The sequence below is a fragment of the Camelina sativa genome, chromosome 11, assembly GCF_000633955.1.
Source record: "Camelina sativa cultivar DH55 chromosome 11, Cs, whole genome shotgun sequence".
NCBI lineage: Eukaryota > Viridiplantae > Streptophyta > Magnoliopsida > Brassicales > Brassicaceae > Camelina > Camelina sativa.
The window spans coordinates 13248111-13270684 of record NC_025695.1 but is presented as its reverse complement, the minus strand read 5'-3'; the positions used below and the strand labels follow the sequence as shown (position 1 = coordinate 13270684).

General features: G+C 33.9%; 7 protein-coding genes across 12 annotated transcripts in view; 2 read left to right on the top strand and 5 right to left on the bottom strand.

The window, feature by feature from the left end:
- Positions 555–2500, bottom strand: LOC104723164 (pentatricopeptide repeat-containing protein At4g18975, chloroplastic-like). 4 transcript variants are annotated; one of them, XM_010441482.1, is made up of 8 exons: positions 2323–2500; positions 2147–2242; positions 1955–2056; positions 1771–1826; positions 1591–1687; positions 1342–1485; positions 1048–1260; positions 555–932 (listed from the first exon to the last, which is right to left on the bottom strand). In XM_010441482.1, exons 2-8 carry the CDS (start codon positions 2201–2203, stop codon positions 738–740), a joined length of 864 nt encoding a protein of 287 aa, XP_010439784.1. In that variant the 5' UTR covers positions 2204–2242; positions 2323–2500; the 3' UTR covers positions 555–737. The 4 variants fall into 4 exon arrangements, with proteins under 4 accessions (XP_010439784.1, XP_010439783.1, XP_010439786.1 ...); XM_010441481.1 differs by having other exon boundaries at positions 2329–2500; XM_010441484.1 differs by lacking the exon at positions 2323–2500 and having other exon boundaries at positions 1771–1819; positions 1955–2070.
- On the top strand, positions 6030–6568 carry LOC104727926 (the record flags this gene model as incomplete). The annotated part of the gene is made up of 1 exon (XM_010446981.2): positions 6030–6568. A coding segment is annotated over one exon (333 nt), but the record flags the coding sequence as incomplete, so codon positions are not given.
- Positions 7593–9906, bottom strand: LOC104723163 (probable xyloglucan endotransglucosylase/hydrolase protein 29). 2 transcript variants are annotated; one of them, XM_010441480.1, is made up of 4 exons: positions 9624–9906; positions 9171–9271; positions 8844–9052; positions 7593–8262 (listed from the first exon to the last, which is right to left on the bottom strand). In XM_010441480.1, the coding sequence occupies exons 1-4, from the start codon at positions 9835–9837 to the stop codon at positions 7704–7706; spliced, it is 1083 nt and encodes a 360-aa protein (XP_010439782.1). In that variant the 5' UTR covers positions 9838–9906; the 3' UTR covers positions 7593–7703. The 2 variants fall into 2 exon arrangements, with proteins under 2 accessions (XP_010439782.1, XP_019087815.1); XM_019232270.1 differs by lacking the exon at positions 9171–9271 and having other exon boundaries at positions 9624–9713.
- On the top strand, positions 14367–16686 carry LOC104727925 (protein IWS1 homolog 2-like). Its single transcript, XM_019231849.1, has 9 exons — positions 14367–14427; positions 14758–15085; positions 15180–15424; positions 15531–15660; positions 15751–15813; positions 15904–15981; positions 16081–16238; positions 16328–16484; positions 16588–16686. The coding sequence occupies exons 1-9, from the start codon at positions 14408–14410 to the stop codon at positions 16684–16686; spliced, it is 1278 nt and encodes a 425-aa protein (XP_019087394.1). The 5' UTR covers positions 14367–14407.
- LOC109124846 (vacuolar protein sorting-associated protein 25-like) lies at positions 16263–18441 on the bottom strand. 2 transcript variants are annotated; one of them, XM_010441478.2, is made up of 8 exons: positions 18269–18441; positions 17936–18011; positions 17698–17837; positions 17472–17525; positions 17263–17351; positions 17101–17176; positions 16577–17014; positions 16263–16493 (listed from the first exon to the last, which is right to left on the bottom strand). In XM_010441478.2, the coding sequence occupies exons 2-7, from the start codon at positions 17992–17994 to the stop codon at positions 16893–16895; spliced, it is 540 nt and encodes a 179-aa protein (XP_010439780.1). In that variant the 5' UTR covers positions 17995–18011; positions 18269–18441; the 3' UTR covers positions 16263–16493; positions 16577–16892. The 2 variants fall into 2 exon arrangements, with proteins under 2 accessions (XP_010439780.1, XP_010439781.1); XM_010441479.2 differs by having other exon boundaries at positions 18331–18437.
- On the bottom strand, positions 18682–20886 carry LOC104723161 (26S proteasome non-ATPase regulatory subunit 13 homolog B). Its single transcript, XM_010441477.2, has 6 exons — positions 20645–20886; positions 19847–20293; positions 19573–19653; positions 19277–19473; positions 19083–19182; positions 18682–18966 (listed from the first exon to the last, which is right to left on the bottom strand). Exons 1-6 carry the CDS (start codon positions 20792–20794, stop codon positions 18781–18783), a joined length of 1161 nt encoding a protein of 386 aa, XP_010439779.1. The 5' UTR covers positions 20795–20886; the 3' UTR covers positions 18682–18780.
- The window catches only part of LOC104723160 (4-coumarate--CoA ligase-like 6), a 3589-nt gene continuing 1948 nt past the window's right edge, over positions 20934–22574 (bottom strand). Inside the window, exons 2-6 of the mRNA XM_010441475.1 lie at positions 22262–22451; positions 21845–21990; positions 21677–21744; positions 21426–21528; positions 20934–21326 (exon numbers count right to left, since the gene is read on the bottom strand). Coding sequence (XP_010439777.1) covers positions 21201–21326; positions 21426–21528; positions 21677–21744; positions 21845–21990; positions 22262–22451 — 633 coding nt within the window. The 3' untranslated portion in view covers positions 20934–21200. The remainder of the gene's footprint in view (positions 21327–21425; positions 21529–21676; positions 21745–21844; positions 21991–22261; positions 22452–22574) is intronic.

Below are 22574 nucleotides of genomic sequence, written 5' to 3'. Positions count from 1 at the left end.
TTGGTCCTGGGTGGGTTCGAATGGAGGGTTTAGAATGGTGTTGAGCTATGGCTGTATGTAATAATGGAGGTAGATGGAAGAAACATTAAATGTGAAGAGGAAGATACACTGTGTCATGATGATGATCATCATGATTGACATAGTGTGGTAGTTGAAATTCATATATTCTGTGTCTTTGTTCATGCTTCTTCATCTTCTTTAGTGATAATGTAAGATAATAATCACTTTTGGAACAAATTGTGAAGCATTTATCCAACCTTTGTGTACTAATAGCCACAAAAAGCATAAATAAGACGAATTTAGTTTAGGGTTGGTAAGTAATGAAAGAAGAGTGGACCAATAAAAAAACTTATAAATGTAATTGTTGTTATAATGTGACTTTGAGGTTTGAAGTCAGTGACTCATAAATTTGAAGCATGATCTTGTGGGGTTCTCTGACAGAGCAAATAAGTTAAAGCAGCCATGCTGGATTCTTTATCAAAATAAAGAAACATTACAAAAAAAAATGAAGAGACAGAAAAAATTATCATATCTACATCAGTACACCAACCACATGCAAGGAATTATGAACACTATAAAGCATGAATGTCGGTTTGTTCTACCAAGAAAATAAGATAAAGATTATTTAATGGAGATTCTTTTTACCATCATCTTAATGAATTCACAGTCTAAATATTACAATCAAGAGTAAAAACTTGGGGGTAACTTTCTATACATGTGTGTGCATGAGAATGAAATCAACCTTCTTCAGATGAATATCTTTTGACTCTAACCCTTTCACCATTGAAGTAGATGTATTTGAATTCAGAGAGGTACCTCCTAAGAATCAGTTTTCGATTTTCTTCTTGGCCGAGTTCCCTGAAGGCTCGTGCCACTCTTCTCGCTGTATCTTCGTCTGGCCTCACCTTCAGCTCCTCCATATCTGCAAATACCTAAAAGACAAAAAACAAAGCAAATGTATGTTACACCCAAGTCATACTATTTCGAGGAGTATCTAAAGTGTAACGCCAAGATCAATCCTCGAGGAAAGAAAGAACCTTGTTTTACCTCGATAACCTTATTGTGAAGATCATGGTGAGAATACAAAGCAATCATCCTAGCAAACAAGCGTCTTGGGATGGAACGTGTATGCGTATGCAGAATCATGTTCCATAACGATTCTGCCTCATCAGCTCTTTCGTCCATATCAAATGCCAATAAGAGGGTATCATATGTTCCCATTGTAGCACCTTGCCCTTTGCTTAACATCCACTTAGCCACCTGAGTTTGTCACTAAACCCAATCAACTGATGACTACCATATTTAGCAAAAAAATGACACTCGACATAAAGAAAGTCGTACTTGAATCACACGATGCCATTGGCTTCTCTTCCTTAAGATTTGCAAAGCCTTAGCTGCAGCAATAATGGGAAATTCAACCTCCCAAGCTACCCATTTGTTCAAAGCTCCATAAACAGCCTCTTTTTCGTTTGGGAGTCCGGAGAGCTGCAAGTTGAGAGTTACCACCAATCAACATGTACGTTTGATATTCTTTCTATTCCATAGAATCCAGAAAACATACGTTTTAACACGACTTTTTTTCTCACTAACCATTCGGACAAGATTTAGTGCTTTCTGTCCAGATCCAGCAGAGTCATTCTTCTTCCACAAATGATGCTCATTTTTCCCCACCTTCTTCACTTCTTTCCTACAATATCAACACAAATACTTACTGATGAATCACTCGGAAGTTCAGAACAAACAATGTCAAAGATATGGAACCAAACAAACCTCTCCACAGTAGCTCCATAACCTATGTCCAATTTCCCAGCTTGCTTCTCTAAGAACTTGAAAAACAAGTCCACCATTATGACATGTTGAGGTTCATTTCACAGGAATTACAAGGAACCAAGTTTTTAAAAATCTAAAGAACCAGTATAAGATAGATTCTAACCAGAAACAAACATGTTATTACCTTTGCCCTGATACAAAAACCAAACCTTTTCGCCTCCAACGTGGAGTAAGTTCCACAACTTGAAAATCCAAGCAATGAAAAGCATCCAAGTTCCTGAGATTTCTGCAATTTGAAGACTTTTTTGTTTTCACATCTTAAAGAAGTAAATAAGATATAACTCACTGATGGAGAAAACAAAAAGGGATAACTCACTGATAACCCTTGCAATGGAAATATTCCTTGAGTTGGATTGAAGTTACAGAGAAACATTACTGTCACTTACAGCAACACAATCTGGGCTCTGAAGAACTGTAATTGAAATTTGCGAAATGAGAAATTTCTGAAATTGGAGTTGTTTCAAGATAAGAAAACAAAAGAAAAGGTGGAACCTTTACTTGAGCCAGAGAATAACTAACTGAAGCTGATACGATGAAGCAATAACAAAAACGCATTCAGGGAATCGATGAGTGAGAGAGATTACAAGTGATGTTGATGATCGATTGAGCTAAGTTGAAGAGAGAAGAGAATCGATTTAGGGATGATTTTAGTAAACCGAGGCAATTTTGGTTTCGGTTTTAATTCAACCTGGTTAGTGATGACTAGTAGAACGTGAATATAATGGACCTTCTAACCTAAACATGGGCCCTATTGAAACAAATCCAGCCCAACAAAGACAAATGAGTTCTTGAAATCCGGCCACACTTGTGTTTTTTTTGTTGGTTAAAAAAGTAGCATAACTTTTCAATGCATTAAATTGTATATAGTAGTTTTAATTCTAACGAGGGAAGCTCAAATTTTAGCTGAGGAGTCTCCCGGAGGATTACATACCAAAGATCAAATAGAGGATATGGTTCTTTTTGTGTGAAAGATCTCAAATTCTATCAAGTAGGAGGAAGATATATAACAATAATAAAAAGAAATATTTCATCATTTCTCATGGAGAGTTAATAACATCAATCTCATAAAATGTAGTCAATTTTGACTTTTAATACGGATTGTTCTAAGATACCAAAATGTTGTAGTTCTCCAATTTTTCCAACTAATTACAAGTTTTTATATGTTTTGCAACACAATTGTTCTTTTTCATTTTATGCTAGTAAGGGCCGACAATTAATTCGTTCAACTAAATTAAAATATTTTATTTTTTGATATTTATTTTGAGTCAATAACCAATCTATGAATTTTTGTTAATTTTTATTTGATGGTGTGATGAATTGATTATTATTATTATTGTGCTAGCTAGGTTGATTTATTGTCTAAATTAATAGAAAACTATCAGTCAACCATTATCACTAAGGTTTTGAAGTTAAATTTCCAAGTTATGTTTTATAATTGATTAGGTTATCAATACTTGATTATTATACTATAAATTTTTTGTAAACCATTTCAAACTTTCTAGTTTCTTCCGATTATTAGCAAAGAAAACGTGAATTTTCATGTGAAAAAACTTGAATTAATTCATTGATAAATGTTTTTTTTAAGAAGAAGAAAAAACTAACGACGATGTCATTAAGAAGGTCCCATACAAATTGATATTGGACTAATCAAGAAAATGAACACCTTATCTCTATTTCCACCTCTCACGCCCAATTAAATGTCTTTCTTAATTTCCTCTAAACTCATTTGAATTTAATCAAGTTTCCTTGAGGACTGTCCCTATGACTCATGCATGTTATAATTAGTTATAACTTTAAGAGATGTAGGAAAAACCGAGTATAGTTAGAAACAGTAGTATAGCACGATAAGAGATAATATGGTATAATGATATGATAGAAATATAACGGTTTAATTAGTATTAATGATAACTTTGTGACGTGAGTTTTTAGTATATTTTGTTAGAATACACACCATGTTTGGCATGATTATTTTTTTTTTGAGTTTTTGAAACGATGAGATGATTTTAAATTTCTTCAAAAACATATTTATGATAGTAATGTTACTATAAAGTTATTTAAGTATGTACAAAGACCTCTCTATGCAGGATAATTACTTAATCTATGTATAATGTATATATAGAGAAGGTTTTAAAAGTATGACTATTTGAGAACGAAAATATAGTAAGGGACATGGAACAAGAAAAACCCTTTTACAAAAGAAAAGAAGACATGGAACAAGATATACATATGCATGCGAAAACTATATGTACATAGAAGTTATTTTTTTTTTGGAAGGACCACTACAGGAGTAGGAAGTAGGAATAAGTAGGAACCACACTTGTCCAAAGGTGTCCAAAAATTTGGCTAAGTCATTGTCTTTTAGCATAAGACTATGCATCTATGATTACCCCGATTCGTACAATGTCCAATTCATTCGACTCTATCTGTCTACCTCTTTGTCCATTTTCATTGTCCCTCTTCAATTGAATGTCTAGGACATGCACGAATTTTCAATTTTCACCGAATTGTTCCAACACTGAACTAGATCTTAATTAAGGCCGAATTGTTTCAACATTGAACTATATCAAATTAATGTATGAAGCGATGATGTATTTATCCCATCTGTTTTGCGTTGAACACATATATAGAAACACCACACATCATTATTGATACAAATTTTTTTGTTCTATTCTAAAGCCAAATGTACTTAAGAAAACAGTTTGCATCTTCACGACACTTACCCAAATATTAAATATGCTTCTCCAATTTGGGTAATTTTTTAATCTCAAAAACAAGCTGTTCAAGTCATCTAAAATGTAAAAAAAGAACTAATTTATAGATATAGTTTGAGAATTAGAATACTCTTTTCATCTTTTGAATAACCGTTTCGATTTATATTACTTTTATACTTCGCATTCGTCATATTGTTTCGCTTATTTTGAATCATTTTACAAACTTTTTTTAAAGCTTAGTTTCTACGAAATCAAAATGAAAATATAATATAGAAGTAGAAGAAAAAAAAACAATACCCTAGTAAAATTTACTTGAAATCCCAATAATCATATTGTAAAATTCAACAACTTAATTGAGAATTCTAACTATATGATAGGTGGATCGGATGAGTCGATCACTTTCAATAACCCTTTTTTTGTTAAATGTACTCCTCAAGGCATGTCTTTCTCGTAAATAATTGTCTTTCAATAATAATAATAATAATAAATAAATAAAAACTTTGCTTTTTCGACAAAACTCACGGATAGACTTGTTTGTCAACAAGATATAATAGAGATGGTATTTACAACAAATTTTATTTCCTTGGAATCACTCATCCAACAAAAATGTTAAAATAAACATCAATGGTTCTTTCCTACTTAGTTGTATTCTTTTTTAGTTTGTTAATTCTTAAAAGTAAGAGTGTTTTGGACAAAACAAACTCCCGAAGAGGTTAGACATTACAAAACTAATAATGGAAGCAATGGAGAAACCAATCTTGCAAGGGTTTTTTTAACCATGGGAACTCAATCTTTCCCTTTTTTTTCTTCTCCGAAAGCAACAACTTAATGATCAGCCGTTAACTAACGCCACCACGTAAACGCGCACGAAGGAGAACGACGGCAGTTTTAAGATAACGTAGACACGTGGCACCGGCACACGCTAGTCGGAAGCTTTGTGACAACTTTGGCTGACGTTAAGCTAGTTCGATCTGGACACGTGTGACTTTCAAGTTTTTTGTGATCATACGATTCTATATAGCGTTGAACAGTTTAGTCGCGGAGCTTGCGTTTAGTATAGCGTCCATCATTAATTGTGTATATAGGGAATTTTGAATTAAAAAGAATTATACTACATGTTACTAATTACGGACTCAGACGCAACTACATTATTGCAAAAGGATGAATAAGTAGATAATCCTTAATGATTAATTAATCATGAGATCGAATCCCTTGACGTCACTCAAACACCTTCAACGATGAGGTCATGTGATGTAACAAAATATATTAGTAGTTAATACTTACACGTTTACATACACATATGTAATCGTCATATTTGTATATATACGTGTAAAACATGAGATTCTCTTTTTTGCGATGTCTCCTTCTATATAAGTTCCAATTGTTTGTGTCTTCTATTTTTTTCTACCGCAATCTTCAATCAAATCATATATCCAAAAATTTCCCCTCACTTTCTTGGCAAAAAAAAAAACATTTTCTTGATCTTTCAATGTCGACGAATTTCAAGAATCCGAGGTTATTTTTTCCGATGAGTATTTCACGAAGAAGAGAGACATCAATAGTACTAGCAACAACGAAAACAAGAAAGGAAAGACGACGGCAACGGAGAAAATTTCATCTCCGGTGAGAATTCCGTCAAGAACTAATTTCCGGTGTACGGAAGAGGTGGAAGAGGATGGAGAGATGACTCCGCCTCATATCATAATGGGAAAACGTAGAACGGAGACGCAAATGGCGTTTTCGTTTTGTAGTCTTAAGGGAAGAGACTTGCGTCGACATCGTAACTCCGTTCTTAGGATGACCGGTTTTTTGGAAGTTTAGTTGATCTTGAAATATATATAAAAAATGAGAATCGGTCCGGTTTAGTTTGATATATTTGGGTTCGGTTTACGTCATTTTTCATCATTTGGATGTAATGTAATATTAGCTTTGAAACGAACCAATTAAGGTATCATGTTTTACACGTATAGCATAGCGTTGAAACGAACCAATGTACCACGATTTGTTATATTTGGTGAAGAAACAAGTTTTTTACTACGAATATATTTTCCCATAAATTATCAGGTAAAATGTTAAATTTCCGGTTAACTTAGATATGAAATTATTTTATATAAATTATTGTTAGGTTTCTTGAGAAGTGGAAAAACCATAAGAATAAAATCTTATGTTTAAAACTGAGTTATGGGTTTGCTTGAGACGTAATTGGTTTCTTGGATTGTAAATTTTGTGTTTGGTCCACACTCTACATTCATGGGATTCTGCAATTTGCCAATTTGCTTTGCTAACGTGAGCCGTAAAAAAGCGTAAATGCTATTCTGACCTGAACCAAGGGAGAGATACCTTGGAAATTTCGGGTAAATAAAACAAATTGATACCTTATAAACTTCGATCCAAATTTGTATACATTATTAATCTAATCAACATGTAACCTTGCTTTATATTAAGGAATGTTACATGTCATCTTATTAAGTTTGAGACTTGCCTAAACAAAGTGTTTTTGTTGACAATTTCATTACTGATCACCAGATTAGTTAGCCAGTAATCGTAGTGTTTAATAATAATATGCATATGGAACAGAGAAAGTTACACATCAGAATTATTTTCTTCCACGTATAGTTTTATTTTTTTGGTCACATGTTAAAAAATAGTTTTATTTTGCTACATATTTTTTTTGTAGTTTTACGTCAGTTTGTTTTGTCAACAAGTTATAAATAGGTTAGATTTCATTTTGTATGGAGACATTCACATACCGAAAAAGTTCATAGCCATCTCAGCTTTACCAATATAGTCGGATTGCTGAGCTATGTGTTTTCGGGTTACGTTTACATTACGTCTGGATAATGTTTTAATTTCTTGTTTTTAAATAGAAAATACCCCTTTTGCTATCGTATTCTGATTTCAAATTTTGCTTAAATTTACCTAATTATAATTAATCTTTTACATTGCTAATTAAATACTCTCACATCCTTTAAAAAAGAAATGGAGAAGTAACTTTCTTCTTATTGTTATTTAGTTTCTATTCTTAAAAGCATTTGAAATACTTAAAAAAGGTTAAGTTGCAATGGGCATATCACATATCATTTTATCTTCTCGTTTTCTGTAAACATACGATATAGATGTATATCACATAGTCAGCCGCAATGAACTCAACTAACTTAAATGCTATAGATCAGCTGATACAACCGATACCGGCGTGGACCGATTCCGTCGCCGTTTCTTCCGTGCTTTATGCACCTTAGGATGACTACCACCAAACTTTAACCGTCCAGTATCCCTAAACCGGTTCTTCTCAGCCGTCACAATAACACACTCTGGGGGAGGCACCGAGTATCGAATGGTGTCGTAACAATACGAATAATACATATAACGTTCTCGGAACCGTCTCATTGAAGCTGCTTGTTTAGGACTAATGGTTGAGTAGTCGTTGGTCATGAGAAACTTGTCGGAGACAGAGCAGTTGATGTGATCATAACCTATGTTGTTGTTTTCTCCAGTGACGGTGGGGAGTGAGTCGGAGACATTACAACCGTCTAGGGCAATATCTTTGAATTCAGAGACAAAGGGTGAAAATGTGTAGTCGACTCCGAATTTTCCACCGGAAGTAGCCCAGCTTGAGGCGTCCCAAATGGTGGCGTAGAGAGACATTGGCTTCTGTGGATAGTCTCCTTCCATTTTTTCTTTTCTTATGATTTCTCTTATTGGTACATCATCTACCCAAAATCTGCAAATAACAAATTAACCAACGTACACATTTCGTAGCTTTATCTTTTTGTAACTATAATTACATATAATCATAGTAAGGGTTATATATATTCCATATATACATGGGGCTAAAGCTAGTTTTATTCATGAGTCTTCAATCTTAACTTCAAGAAGATTGAATAATTGTAACAAATTTGGTTATTACATTTAATCCAAATTGTACATCGTTAAATGCGTATAAATGAGACCAAATCAATGGTGAAATGAAATATGTGTTTGCCGTGTCAAATTTTGGCGTTGACTAAACTAAATGTATGGAGTACTAAATAACAACCACTTAGTTTATTTGAAATAGTTATTTCATGCTCACTATCAAAACACTATTAACCCCATACATACACCATCTTACACATAATCGGACAAAAGTCCTTAGAGATCACCTAACTAATTATGGTTTTAATTATTTACTTTAAAAACAATCCAAAAGTACCATTTTTATTCTCATGATAATCTTGAAAACCTTATTGTCATCTAATGTCTATCACCCTTTTTATATTAAATGAATGAAAAAAAAAAGAAGAAGAAAAAGAGAAAACTAACATTATTTTGGTAGGGGTCCAAAGTATGCTATAACGGTGAAACTCCTTGGAGGGATCAAACCAAAGACGGTAGCGTTCTTCCCGGCCGCGGTTTGTGCTACCGTTCCCATACATATTCGTTTGAAATCGCCACGGCTTCCCTTCTAGATTCCCTAAAAACTCTATGTCTAGTTCATCATGGTTCTTCACAAACACATCGCCGTTTGATGTCTGCATAAATCTCATTTACAATTTTCACACATTAATTAACTCATTCAGTCTTTTGATATTATTAATTTATTTTTAAAATTTGTATGATAAAAAACAATTGAGAAAATTAGTGATTTACATAGAAGGCGACGACGATATCAGCCGTATAAGCTCCAGGCAACTTTATCAACGAACTGAAAAATCCATGCTGATACATGCTTGAAGAGATAAATCCAGACCCTAATCAAATTCATTTTATCATCGTGTATTAAACATATAGTTAAAAAGCAACGATTTGATTAGTGGTCGCTACTAGATATATATACAACCGCAGAAAATGAAATAGCTTATGAAAATGCAAAAGAAACTTAACAATAACTGAAGATCGATGGGGATGCGAAAGTTCACTATTTTATCGTCCAACTTACGAATATAAATCAAGATTTTGCAAAATTTCATGTTTGGTGAAACACGGTATTATAATCGCAGAAGCATGTTACATACATATCCACTATCATAAGCCTAAACATTCAAGAAATCGTCGTAATATTTTTTTTTATAGAATTATGATTCAAAGACAAGAAAAAGGTACCAGTGTATTTGTCGAGGAGTAATCGAACGCTACGATCATCAGGAGATCGGATGAGATTACTTTCTCCAAACAAATGAGAAAGACCTTCATCGAAGAATATCGGATTTATGTTCTCCAATCCCAAAACACATCTACATGATACGATCATTACCATCGTAATTATTACCACTAATATTCGATTCTCTATCCATAGGAAATAGATTGAATCTCTCATAACTTTTTTTTTAATATTACCAAATCTAGAAAAAAAGAAAAAAAAAAAAAAGAAGAAGAAGAAGAGAAAAATCGGTTTATTTTCTCTTTTGTCTGGTCTAAGATCGTTGCTCTTGTTTTTATGTTTTCTAAAGATGCGTCAAAGTGGGAGAGAAGACCATGGAATGGTCTAATATTTTAGCTTCTATCCTTTGTTAAAAATTGTCAAAAAGCGACTCTATGGAATTGCCATTTGAGTTATCTATGGAATTGCCATTTGAGTTTATTATTTAGATTTAAGTAGATAATAATAAGAAATTATAGGATACCATATATCTACGGCATAGGGTATTATATATATATATATATATATAAAGTTAATTTTTCTTTAATTTCCTTTCTCCATATCAACATCCACTTAGGCAATGTTATATATATTTTTTACATTAAAAATATTATTTTAAATATTCATTCATCGAATAATTATTATTTATAATTAATAATAGTAAAAAAAACAAATTAATTAAAACTGAAAAATAGTAAAAATAATAGAAAATTCTTTTAGTAAATAATAAAAATAATAACTATATAAAAATGAATTAAGTAAAATAAATAAATATTTTAAAATAGTAATAATAATACTATGAATTTATTTTAGTAATAATGTTATTATTCAAATTTTAACCAAAAAATAATAATATTCCAAAATTTAGAATGTGTTAATGAGTTTTAGAATAGAAGTTAGATTTTAATGTAATTATATTTATAAAAAATTTAACATAAAAATAATAGTGAAATGAAACATTAGTTTCTAAGAAATATATACTACTAAGATTTATTCACTTATAGAAAAATAAAAGATTAATTACTCAACTCAACTTAAAAGTTTTGATCTAAAACGAAGACATTGTAAGGGTCACACTTTTTTTCCGGGGAAAACTACAAAGAAAAATTCTTCAAAAAATATTAGGGCATTCTAAAAAATACCCCTTTTTCATGCATCTTTTTTTAAATACTCCTCCATGTTGACCATTTTTAAAATCATTCCTCTTTATGTACAAAATGACCAATTTACCTTTTCATTGAGTGATAACAAAAATGTGCAGTCATCAAAATTAAAAAAAATTCCGGCAAAAAAATAAAAAAATTTCCGCCAAAAAAAAAAAAAAATTTCCCCTAAAAAAATGAAAAAAGTTTCTGCCAAAATTACGAATTTGGATTTTCCCGCCAAAAAAGTTGAATTTTATATCTTATAAAAAGCTTTTTAAAAATTTGTAAACGCTTTTAAAAATATTTTAAAAACCTTGTAAACGCATTTACAAGGTTGGAAACCTTTTAAAAACCTTATAAAAGTCTTGTAAACGCTTTTACAAGGTTGGAAACCTTTTAAAAATCTTATAAAAGCCTTGTATTTTTTTTTGGCGGGAAAGTTTTTTCAAAAATTTTTTGGCGAGAAAATATGTCGGAAATTTTTGTGGTGGGAAAATTTTATTTTTCATTTTATTGATTAAGTTAATTTTGATGTAAGGTTAAAATGATCATTAAAAATTAAAGGAGGCCAAAAATGAAAATGGCCAAAAAAAGGGTATTTTTGAATAGGGGTATATCAAAAAGGGTATTTCTAACAAATTTCCAAAAATAATCCATCTAAAAAAACAAAAAACAATGATCACAAAATATTTAAAAAATGATATGTAAGTCGTTATAAAAAAGTGACATATGATTTGAATAGCATATCTGAGAAGACATATTATTAAATGGAGCTACAATTCTATAACATGATAAAAATATAAAATATAAAATAAGCTTGAGATTTCATCAATTTTATCAAATACTTTTAACCAAAAACATTGGCAGAAACAACATATTTAAAGTAAGACGAAGCTGAAGTTGCATCACAAAGTTAACATATGAAAATAGCATATAAGGTTTTAGACAAATATGTAATTTGGATTAGTGAACGAATATTCATTGTCGGATTCAATCGTTTCACTATCTAAGGATTCTTGACTTGGTCAGAAATTCTATATATTATGGCAGGTGATGCCTTAGACAACTCCGTTGTAGCGATAACACTAAAAATATTCATAAAACTTTGTATATTTGCATATAATGTGGGATATTGGTATGTTTAAATGATCTTTATAATTAGGTCAACGATCGACATTTGACGATAATTTTTTTTCAAAGATGTTTTAATGGGTATGAATATGGAATGAACTCTTCTAGGGATAAAATGTCAGAAAATTGTCGACAATATTGTTTATTCTTCCAGTGAACTTCTTAGGTCATTTTTTGTTAATACGTGATATATTATTGATTTTCCAGAAAAACATTATTGCAACACTAGACATATATTATATATAGATGAAACGATCCGACCCGTTTTTAATATTATAATAATAATAATCTATTAATCCTATACTCACTAACCACCTAACCACAATCCAACCAAACAGCGGAAATAACTAAAAGATATCATTAACCAACAACCAATAATAGTGATAATTCAACCAAGTCATAAAACATAAAATATAAAACCAGCAACCTACCAATGTTTTACTGACTCATCTCTAGCAACTTAACAGAAGCCAGACAACACATCAACGAGCCACTAGAACATCATCCTCTTCATCGCCTAGATTCACGATCACACTTTGCCTTTACTTGCACCACAAACACAAATTGAGATGCATGAGTATTGTTATAAACACTCAGTGAAACAATCCTCCCATCTACTGGGCTATACACACAAGCAATTGAGATTACTCTAACCAACAAACAACAATCAACAAACAAACCAGGACAACTGCATCGACCGACACCAACTGGGATTGCATCGACCGAGACAAAACTCATCTGCATTGACCGACACCAACACTGCATCGACCGATGCATGCTCGACATTTCACAAAATCTCTAATTGCATCGATCGACACCTCCACATGGCATCGACCGATGCTCCTAGGTCAAATCGCGCCGTCCTCGCATTGTATCGACCGATGCACATAGTGCATCGTTGGACGCACATGCCGAGCATCGTTTTCCCTGAAGCTCCTCATCATATCTTCGTTCATAAAACCATCAAAACATGATCCTCTGCCACAAAGAGGCCTCACAAAGCTCCAAGTGACTCATAAACATTCTAACAAGCCAAGGAATCAACCACATAATACATAAACACAAAAATCAGAGAAATCTCAAGCTTAGATAAGCCATGGTCATGCACTCACCTTTTCCAAAAAAGATTCTGAATTTAAACTGACGAATCTACACTCCTAGCAAGCTCCTACAACGATCCCAACTATAGATCTTCCCAAGAACAGCCACAAATCTCCCAAAATCCTCAAGAACAACTTCTCACTTTCTTTTCTCTCTAAAAACGGCTAAACTCGACTCAGTGACGACACAAACTCCTTTTTAACTCGACTTAAAGGTTTTCCTAACCCCAAAACGCAGCCAAGCACACGTTTAACTTAAGTTGCCTCGCGAAAACCAACCTTGCATCGATCGATGCACCTCCCAAACCAGGATTTCGGTTCACGAATGTTACAATAGATTAGTAAAATTAGTATGGCGTTTAAAATTATACGGATTTAACTTCTAAACTTAAAATGATTAATTATATTTATATTCAATGATTCTAATTGATAAAAATCATAAACTAAAATCCCGCGCAAATAGATATAACAAAAAAAACATTATCTTCAACCATATATATGTTGTATATCACTTAGTAAAGTATGTGTAGTATTTATATAGATTTATACTCAAAAGTTTGAATGGATATATTTGAGCTCAAGAATTTTTATTGATAGAAAATATTTTAATTTATAATTGACAGGACAACAAATTGATAAGATTGATAAGATAAGTGAATTCAAAATTTGATCCATATGTATTTCTATACAGTAGATAATTTGAGTAAAGGTCTCATATATATCTCATATTTGCTAAACAAACAATTTCAGATAATTAAGATTTATAAATTATATAGTTTTTTTCTTCTTCTAAAAATGAATTTATTCATAGTTTTCATGATTTGTATATTTGTATTAGGATGGAGATAACAATGTAGTTATCGAAGATGTCAAAGTTCTTAGATTTCAAATTTATTAGTTTCAAAATAAGTAATTATTGATTAAAGTTCACTACAATTTTTATATAAAAAACAACTAATAGTATATACTTTTGTTGGAATTTAACTTGTACTTGCCATCATTCTCTCTGTAAATTTGATAACATTAAAGATTCTATAGGTACATTTAGTACTGTGTTAGCTGCTACTCAATAAACAAAATATTTTGTTTTGTTTAAATTAATATCTTTGTTGGAGTAAAAAGATGGAATATGGAAAATATCCACTTTCCCTTTATTTCCTTTTCCAGTTTTTGGAAAACTCTCCGCGGTTTTGCTGACGTGGCGAGATCAGAGCAGTTCATCAAAACTAATCCAGTTGCTTGAACTTCACGAACCTAGCTTAGTGTGTATATATATATGCATATAAACACTGCCAACCCAACTCTATTGCTATTTGTTCTAATTAAACATTCTGCGAATTGAACTCAGAAACAAAGCGATCGAAACTAAAGATGAGTCACGAAGAGGATACGTAATGCTTTCTTCTTCTTCTTCTTCCTTATTTTATCTCTATGAATTCTATGGTTTATGCAAAGAATTAGGGTTTACAAGTTTCGTTTCTTGGATCCTTGAAGCGGTTCTGTAGATTTTTTGTTCGTCAGATTTTTTGTTTGTCTCCGTATGTGCGAGTACAGTTCTAAGAATTAGGGTTTTTGTTTAATCATCAATACTTTCATTCGATGCATGTAGACACAACTACATTTAAGTTTGATGAACACGATGGTTAACATCGACAAATTTTGGTCTTGATCACAATATCTAGGGTTTTAACGATTTCATTGTTCTTTCTTTTGTCCCGCAGGATGCAAGCGTTGAGTCATTCTGACGATGAATGGGTGAACGAACTTGAAGATGTTCTCACGGACCCTAAAGAGAAGGAGGAATCGAAATTTACAAGGAGGAGATTAGAGAAAAAGTCGAATTCTGTTCCTGATGCAGGAGACGGAGTTGCAGAAGATCTTGACGATTGTATTGAACCTGATGTTAATGACAAAGTCGGGAAGAAGAGACAGAGGAAGAAAGATGAGTCTGTTCTTGACAAGTCTAAGAATAAGAAGAGGAAGAAGAGGGATGACTCCACAGAGGTTCAAGAGATGTGGGATTCAATTACGAACGACAAGAACCCCAAGGTTTGTTTATTTTCTTGTCTAAAATCTTTTGGCTCATTGTTCTGTTTTCTTGAGATCATAAGTTTGATTTTTTTTCTGTCTTTATTGTTAACAGGATGTTGATAAAGACGAAGTGAAGCGTCTAAGGAAAGAAGATAACGATGAGATTAAAAACTTGTTCAAGCTTAGGCCAAAGAAGAGCAAGGTCGAGAAAAACGCGTCAGAGAGTGCTATGCAAGTAGAACAAGTGATTGCAACTCTTGAAATTGCGGTAGAAGACGATGTAATTCAAAACAGAGAAGGGAAGCCCGCCATTAATAAGCTCATGAAGTTGCCTCTTCTCATTAACGCTCTCTCAAAGTAAACAAGATTCATCCAACTCTTTAATCAATCCTTTAAGTGATTATAATGCACTCTATATCTTCGTGTGATATATCTCTGACATTTTTCTCTGTCTCTTTCACAGGAAACCACTTCAAGCTGAGTTCTTAGATCATGGAGTACTTAATCTTTTAAAGAATTGGCTCGAGCCGCTTCCTGATGGTAGCTTACCGAACATAAACATCCGCACTGCCATTTTGGAGATCCTCAAAGATGTATGAACCTTCTTCTCTTCCATTATAATAAGGTCTAAATTATAATTTGGCTAAGAAATATCTCACCTTTGTTATTCATCTGTTTTGCAGTTGCGCATCGATCTAGATCAAGACAGTAGAAGAGAACAGTTTATCAAGAGCGGTATAGGGAAGGTAAAATATCAAAATAACTTAAGCAAAAAATCATAGCAGAAAGGATTCTTCCTTGTAGAGTTTAATGTTCCTTCTTCTGTTTTCTTGCAGGTCATAATGTTTTTATCAAAGTCAGATGAAGAAACTACACCTAACAGGAGACTCGCTAATGATTTAATCAACAAATGGGTACTTATCTATATATAAACCCTAAATCCTTTTCTGTTATAAACAGTTCTTGGGGTTTGATTCCGTTGTTACTCACCTCTGGTCTTGATTTTTTGGCAGGGCCGTATCATTTATAATAATAGCACAAGATATGATACTATGTTAAGTAAGGAGGAACGTCAAGAGCAACAGCAAATGCTATTAAGAAGACAGAACAAGACTCGTAAGGTGTCTGAAAGAAAAACTATAATCTGTGATACAGATGTTGAGCTTTATGTGTAAGTTTCTCTTTTGTTTTTAGCTCAGCTTAAAATTTTTTTGTGTTTTTTGGTAATCTGAAAAATCTATGTTCAATAAAAACATGCAGGAAACCAAAATCCAAGCTAGGTACATGGACAGGAGGAGGAAGAACGCAAATACCAAACGCAATGTCGATGGACGTTAAGATCCGTCCTCAAGGCAAAGTTGATGTAGAACTCGTAGTTTCTGTCAAGAAGCAAAAGGAAGCCAGCACCCGTGAAAAGGTAAGTGTCCTGCAGTAACAGATAGATGATCACTACTTGCATTGTATCCATAACTATTTTTTTTGTTTGAAAACTAATAGAAATATGTTTACCTTTGTGACAGATAATCAAGAAACTGCAGAATCAAAAGGTCTTCAGGAAAAGGGGTATGCAAGCATTGAAGCCTAGTGCAGATGGCCGCACTATGTTCAAGTACTTGTAGAGATTATTCACCAGAGAAGTTTTCAACACGCATTGCGTCTAGCGTTTTATGTATAGAGACTATTCTTATATTATAGAATCCAAAAGTGTGATTAGAGAATTGAGTGTTATCAGAATACAAAAAGAGTTGTTTCTCCAATTTTTTTGTCCTTGGTTCGTAAGATTTTCCAACAGAAATTATTACCAAAAGTTTTATACAGAGTAGCATCAGACAGAGAACTTGACACCTTCATCATCTGCTGATGTTCCCTTGAACAATGCAAGCTTTCCCTTGTTCTCTAGAAGCTTTAAGGCCCTCATTAGAATGGTTCGATCTATCCCTTGAAGTTCTGAAACAATCAAAGAGCATCGAATTTCACAGTTTGTGCGACACAAACAAAATCATATTAGAGGAAACAAGAAATGAGTTGAATACCTGTTCCATGTGATTCAGTCCCTGAACGAATCTCTTCAACAGTCATAACACTGTCTTCTAATCCATTATCTCTCACCTGATAGAGATGATACATTAGAGAAGAGTGCAAAAAAAAAAAAACTAAAACCTGATATATCTTAGATTAATTCACATGTGACTCACAAACTGAAGAATAATATCTGCCCAATCTTGAATCCGGTGCCACAGAATCAGACATTTCCTATGGCCTTTATCTAACCACTCAGCACGCCCTATCAAATGGATAACGAATGACACATTCACATGAAACAATGAGATTTAAAAAAACCGGAACATGAATTCATAAAACCAAAATAAACACAAGCAGATTGAATATGCTCTCGGAATCTAACCTTCTCCAACAATGGCTGAGAGAAATGTTTCCTTTGCTTCATGACTTAGAGATCCTAAAAACCAAATGAAACTAACGCTTTAAAGCACTCCCCTTTATATCATAGAAAGCTTGCATGATTAACTGTAAAACCTAAAAACTGAAAGGATCTAAGATTTTTAAACAGCCAAAGGCAAGACACATAAATCGAATGTAATAAGGTGAAAAGGCACAATGGATAACCATACTATCAATGGCAGAGTTTGAGAAGAGTGGGAAATCCTCTTCAACGCAAATCAAGAAAGTCTTTTGGGATTTGCAGTAATCCAAAATAAGCTCTTTCCAGAGCTGTATCTGCTTCTCACGAGTGTCCCTCACAGGCTGCAACCTAAAAGAAAAAGAAACAGACTTTTTCTTCAATCCACATCCTTTTTAAGAAGGATAAAGGAAGAAAAAAAAAAAACTTGAAGAAGAGAGACTGAATACGTGAAGTATGGAGGATAATTGAAGAACTGAGGAAGCTTGAAATCAGCCAGTTTCTGCATCTTTGGACCTCTCAAATCTATTCACAAGAGCAGCAGCAACCATAGTTACTATCTTGTAAACAAAACAGAGCCCAGAAAACAAATGTGCTATTCGAATTAACGCAAAGAGCTACAAGCAATTCAAGTTATGAAATTGAAGTACTATTTAGCAATCGGATCACCAAAACCACAACACTAGAAAATCTAAAACCCAGAAACAACAATCACAAATTTATTGAATTTCAGAAGAAACCAGATCTGGGTTCTGTCAATTCAAACAACACATAACACATACCGATGATTCCTTAAAAAATATATTCCCCCAGAAGACAGAACATTAGAAAGCGAGCAGCTTACGAGGCAGACAGATGGGGTAACTGAAAGTTTGAGTCTTTGAGAGACTTCGGTGTTCTGTTTCAAAATCTCAAAAATCGGTACTTTTGATTGAAGCGACGATGATTAATTGGGGTTAATATGTTCGGACTATTTTAGCCTTAGGACCCATCGCTTTTAAGAAGTTGACAATTCACTAATTGAGATTATGAGTTTTTGACACATTACACAATTTGTTATGTCAAATAGGCTTAAGCCTAAAAGAAACAATAAAAGATGAAACTCAACTTAATTGGATCACCCTGAAATGGACGAATAGGGAGGATACATTTTATGTCTGTGGAGAACAAGGTTTAAAAGTAACTGCAGCTCCTAAAACACTTAAAAATAGAACTTGCATTAAATCCCCTCAGAGAATGTTACAATCTGTAGCTTAAACAGACAACGAAGAAGAAAAAGAAGGAAACAAGGGTTTTAAGCTGCAACAAGATCAGGTGTCTCGGCCTCAACAGATAACAGTGTAGTGTGAACCTTATCGACCCAACTGTCTAGCTGATCCCTCAGTGACTTGATCTGCGGAATCCCTAACACCCTTGGTTGCGCCCATGAGACATAAACTGTTCCATCCACCTGATCTAGTATTCCCTCTATCAAGTGCACCTGCAGTCACTCAATCTCCTTAGTTTTCATAATGATCTGATATGATTTTACCACATACCATTCAAGACAATCCAAGAATGGGGCAGAGAGAGAGAGAGGACGTAAAAGGTACTCACGGATAAACTCTTCATGAGAAGGTGCTCAACATCTTCGATTGAAAGTTTAGTACGCTCGGCAATGACACTCAGAGGTATGGTCCTATCTTCAGCAGGTCGGCTGTAGCAGATCGTTGGTTATAAACAATTGAAGTACTATTTCTCCTTTGTCTGTATATGTGTGTAATATGTTTCCTAAAGAAACAATAAATTACCTGAAAATGATCTCAATAAGGCAGAGAATGTTGATCTTCTCTAATAGTTTCTTCTCATTCTCAACTAGTGCTGGTTGAGCGCTCAAGGATGCGTTGTGCACACGACAAAGTTCTTGATACTGAACTAAATCACCGTGGTTGAATGCTTGTAGAATGTGGTATAGCCATTCCACATTTGTTCCAAGCAGACTTTTCAACTGCCATCAGAAATATAACATTCAGTGTTCTTCTTTCATCTGCAATGCTCAATGAACAAATTTGTAGTACACTAATATGGAGGGTGAAGGCAAACTTACAACTGGATGCGCTAATAGTTCCCCAAAGTTATAGATATTATCTCCAAGTAGAGCTGAAAGCGACAAATCAAAAGCCAAGTCCTGAAATACCCAAAAGTATTTTATATCAGCACTACACTATCATTGGTGAATACAAACCAACTTCCAGAATTATAGCAATTTCCTTCCATAGCTAGCTAATACTTATCCGAGATTGCTAAAAGGCCATTTGGTATGTGAAAGACCAGATATATTAAACATTCGAACAAGATTTAGAATATTCAGAAGGACATACCAGCTTAAACGATTCCGAGAGTGACTCCACAGAGGTATAAGCGAGGTAAAGAAGAGCATTCTTATAGAACTCAGAGAATTCTTGACGGAACTTATGGTACTGAGAAGACACCCAAAAGAAGTTGGCATAGACTGATGGATCGATGTCAGTCATACTATCAAGCAAGCTTTTCCCATCGTCCAAGATTTTCTTGCACTCCTTCTGGTCACCTTGCTCAAGCTTGAACAAAGCTATTTGTGTTTCTACATAGCAAATTGGCTCATTTATCCGTGACTCTTTAGTAGCTTTAAGCTTTTCAATCACTCCTTCAAGATAACTAATAGCAGCGTCTTTCTCAGGGTACTGTCTCGAGACTACCACAGCAAAATGAGCAAGCTTCAGAAGATTGATCCTCGTCTCAAAGTCAGTAATGAAATTGTCGTAAAGCTGTATTAAAGCATCTCCAGTCTGAAAGGATTATGGGAGAAACACGTTAACAAATCTATAAACCCTTACCAAATCATGGGTTTTAGCAGACAACCTACAGAAACATAGCAACACAAAAGGCCCTTAAACCTCGTAAAGCTAAGTTTTTCTATATCTCTGCGCTAAAAATTTCAAAAGCTTCGGTTACAGAAGTGCGATAATTCACCAATACAAAGCTTTTCAATGAATCTAGAAAAACACCCAACTCATAAAATCCACAGTCGGATACGAATCCCTTAGATCTCTGTGAACCCCAAGATCTATGAACCCTAATTATCCAGAATAATTTACTAAAGAATGAAAATTTAAAATCGATTGAAGAAAGTAAATGACCTGAAAAACAGAAAGAGCGATGAACTGCTCGAGCTTAAGGGTGAGCTGGTGCCAGAGCTTCTTCTGGTACAGATCTGCGAACGAATTGTACCATTCGCCAAGCTCCGGGTGTGCATTTTTCTGCGATTCAAGGTACTGTAGAGCAGCCATGGCAGATTTTTCGAAGAAACAGACTGAAAAGCTTCGATCTTGTATCAGTTTTGGGAGTAAGAGAGAAGTTCCGGAAAACCCCAGCCTTTTTAGTAAACTATATTTCTTGAGCTCAAAGACAAGTATTGGGCAATAAATGCAAAAGCAAAGATTATAAGGACCTTTTCATAAATAAAATATAATGACAATTTACAATTTAGGGCTCAGAACAAATTCTTGTTTCCAGGTTGGGAGTTACAATGCTTTTTTATTCAATCAAGAATCAAAGAACACACAAAAAAAAGTGTCTGTGCTTCGTTTCTTTTTGAGGGCTACAAAAGCAATGAATAACTGAACTGAAGGTTACATTCGTGGATCTCTGACAAACACTATATCTTCAAGATTATGATTCTTCCAAATTCTTTCATCATAGTCTTGAAGAGATAGTGCTTGTCAGAATTCTCTTTAGTTCCTTTCTCAATATCTTCCCAGTTGGGGATTTTGGTATAGAGCTAACCATCACCACTTTCCTCACCTTCCTATACGGCGCAACCTACCAACCAAAAAAAAACGTATTCATCGGTTCATCAGATTCATCGATCTTTGTTAATGATGAGAAAAGCCTTTTTTTTTAGATTAGTGGAAACCTGACCTGAGCAGCTACATAGCTTATTACATCTTGTTCTGAAAGTGCTGCTTCTCGTCTCCGGACAACGAATGCTACGGGAATCTCTCCGCATTCTTCATTTGGTGCACTGAAGTGCAAAGTCTTATGTTAGAATACACTTCACAAATTTGGATACTTTTTTAGTAGACTCCTGTCACATTGTCCAAAACTGGATGTGCAGTATCTTCCACTTATTATAACACGATTTTATTAACGCTTCAGGGGCTCAAACTTACGCTGTTACTGCAGCGTCGAGAATCAAAGGATGTGAAACAAGAACAGCCTCCAAATCTGCTGGTGCGATCTGCAAAACACAATTTCAAAGATTAAACATGTCCTATTTTACAGTTGGCTGAAAACGAAAGAATTTAGATGGTTTTGGGTTTGGGAAAACTGTTTCTTACCTGAAACCCTTTGTACTTTATAATCTCCTTTATCCGGTCAACAATAAACAAGTAACCATCTTCATCAAAATAAGCAATATCCCCAGTACGTAGCCAACTATATTCAACAATTGTCATCTGAGTTGCTTTGGGGTCATTTAAGTATCCTGATAGACAAATGAATGGTGAAAGCAAATTTAAAACTGTTTGATGAAAACATGTAACACACAAGCAAGAACAAGATAATAAGCCTAATCTATCAACACAATGACCAAAATAAGCCAGAGGAAAGTTGGAAGATCCAATCTATATTTACATTTATGAGGATGCAAGAGTTTCCCAGTGATTTGTATCTTTGACACAATACTTATTTATGAACTGAAAAGGAAAATCTCAAACTATTTTGGCAAGGTAGTACAATAGGAAGAATCAATCTACCTTTCATGACACCGGGACCTTGTATCCAGAGCTCTCCACGGTTTCCTGGTGGAAGGAAAGAACCAGAGCTCCAATCGACTACCTTGGCTTGCATATTAGGAGCAAGTAGTCCCACAGAAGAATACCTACTAAGCTTTTCCGAGTTGAAACCACGTGTTCCAACTGCGGTTGATTCAGTCATTCCATACCCCTGGAACAAAACGTGATCCCATACATATACTCTTTCAGCCAAATGTAAATAAAATACTAGTGTGACTCAAAAGTCATAGCCTCATAAATTAAGAATTATTCATTCCTTTTAAGCAAAGTTCAA

Coding starts and splice junctions, on each gene's coding strand:
- LOC104723164 (XM_010441482.1), bottom strand. CDS start 2,203: ATGTTTCTCTGTAACTTCAATCCAACTCAAGGAATATTTCCATTGCAA. Junction 1,827..1,954: donor GTTTTTGTATCAGGGCAAAG/GTAATAACATGT, acceptor TTGTTTTTCAAG/TTCTTAGAGAAGCAAGCTGG. Junction 1,486..1,590: donor CACTAAATCTTGTCCGAATG/GTTAGTGAGAAA, acceptor CTCAACTTGCAG/CTCTCCGGACTCCCAAACGA.
- LOC104723163 (XM_010441480.1), bottom strand. CDS start 9,837: ATGAGAGATTCAATCTATTTCCTATGGATAGAGAATCGAATATTAGTG. Junction 9,053..9,170: donor ATATCGTCGTCGCCTTCTAT/GTAAATCACTAA, acceptor AGATTTATGCAG/ACATCAAACGGCGATGTGTT. Junction 8,263..8,843: donor TGGACCCCTACCAAAATAAT/GTTAGTTTTCTC, acceptor TGTTATTTGCAG/ATTTTGGGTAGATGATGTAC.
- LOC104727925 (XM_019231849.1), top strand. CDS start 14,408: ATGAGTCACGAAGAGGATAC. Junction 14,428..14,757: donor ATGAGTCACGAAGAGGATAC/GTAATGCTTTCT, acceptor TTTGTCCCGCAG/GATGCAAGCGTTGAGTCATT. Junction 15,086..15,179: donor CGAACGACAAGAACCCCAAG/GTTTGTTTATTT, acceptor TATTGTTAACAG/GATGTTGATAAAGACGAAGT.
- LOC109124846 (XM_010441478.2), bottom strand. CDS start 17,994: ATGCAGAAACTGGCTGATTTCAAGCTTCCTCAGTTCTTCAATTATCCT. Junction 17,177..17,262: donor CAGATATTATTCTTCAGTTT/GTGAGTCACATG, acceptor CATCTCTATCAG/GTGAGAGATAATGGATTAGA. Junction 17,015..17,100: donor GACTGAATCACATGGAACAG/GTATTCAACTCA, acceptor TGATTGTTTCAG/AACTTCAAGGGATAGATCGA.
- LOC104723161 (XM_010441477.2), bottom strand. CDS start 20,794: ATGGCTGCTCTACAGTACCTTGAATCGCAGAAAAATGCACACCCGGAG. Junction 19,654..19,846: donor TCTCGGAATCGTTTAAGCTG/GTATGTCCTTCT, acceptor TGGGTATTTCAG/GACTTGGCTTTTGATTTGTC. Junction 19,183..19,276: donor CTTATTGAGATCATTTTCAG/GTAATTTATTGT, acceptor GATCTGCTACAG/CCGACCTGCTGAAGATAGGA.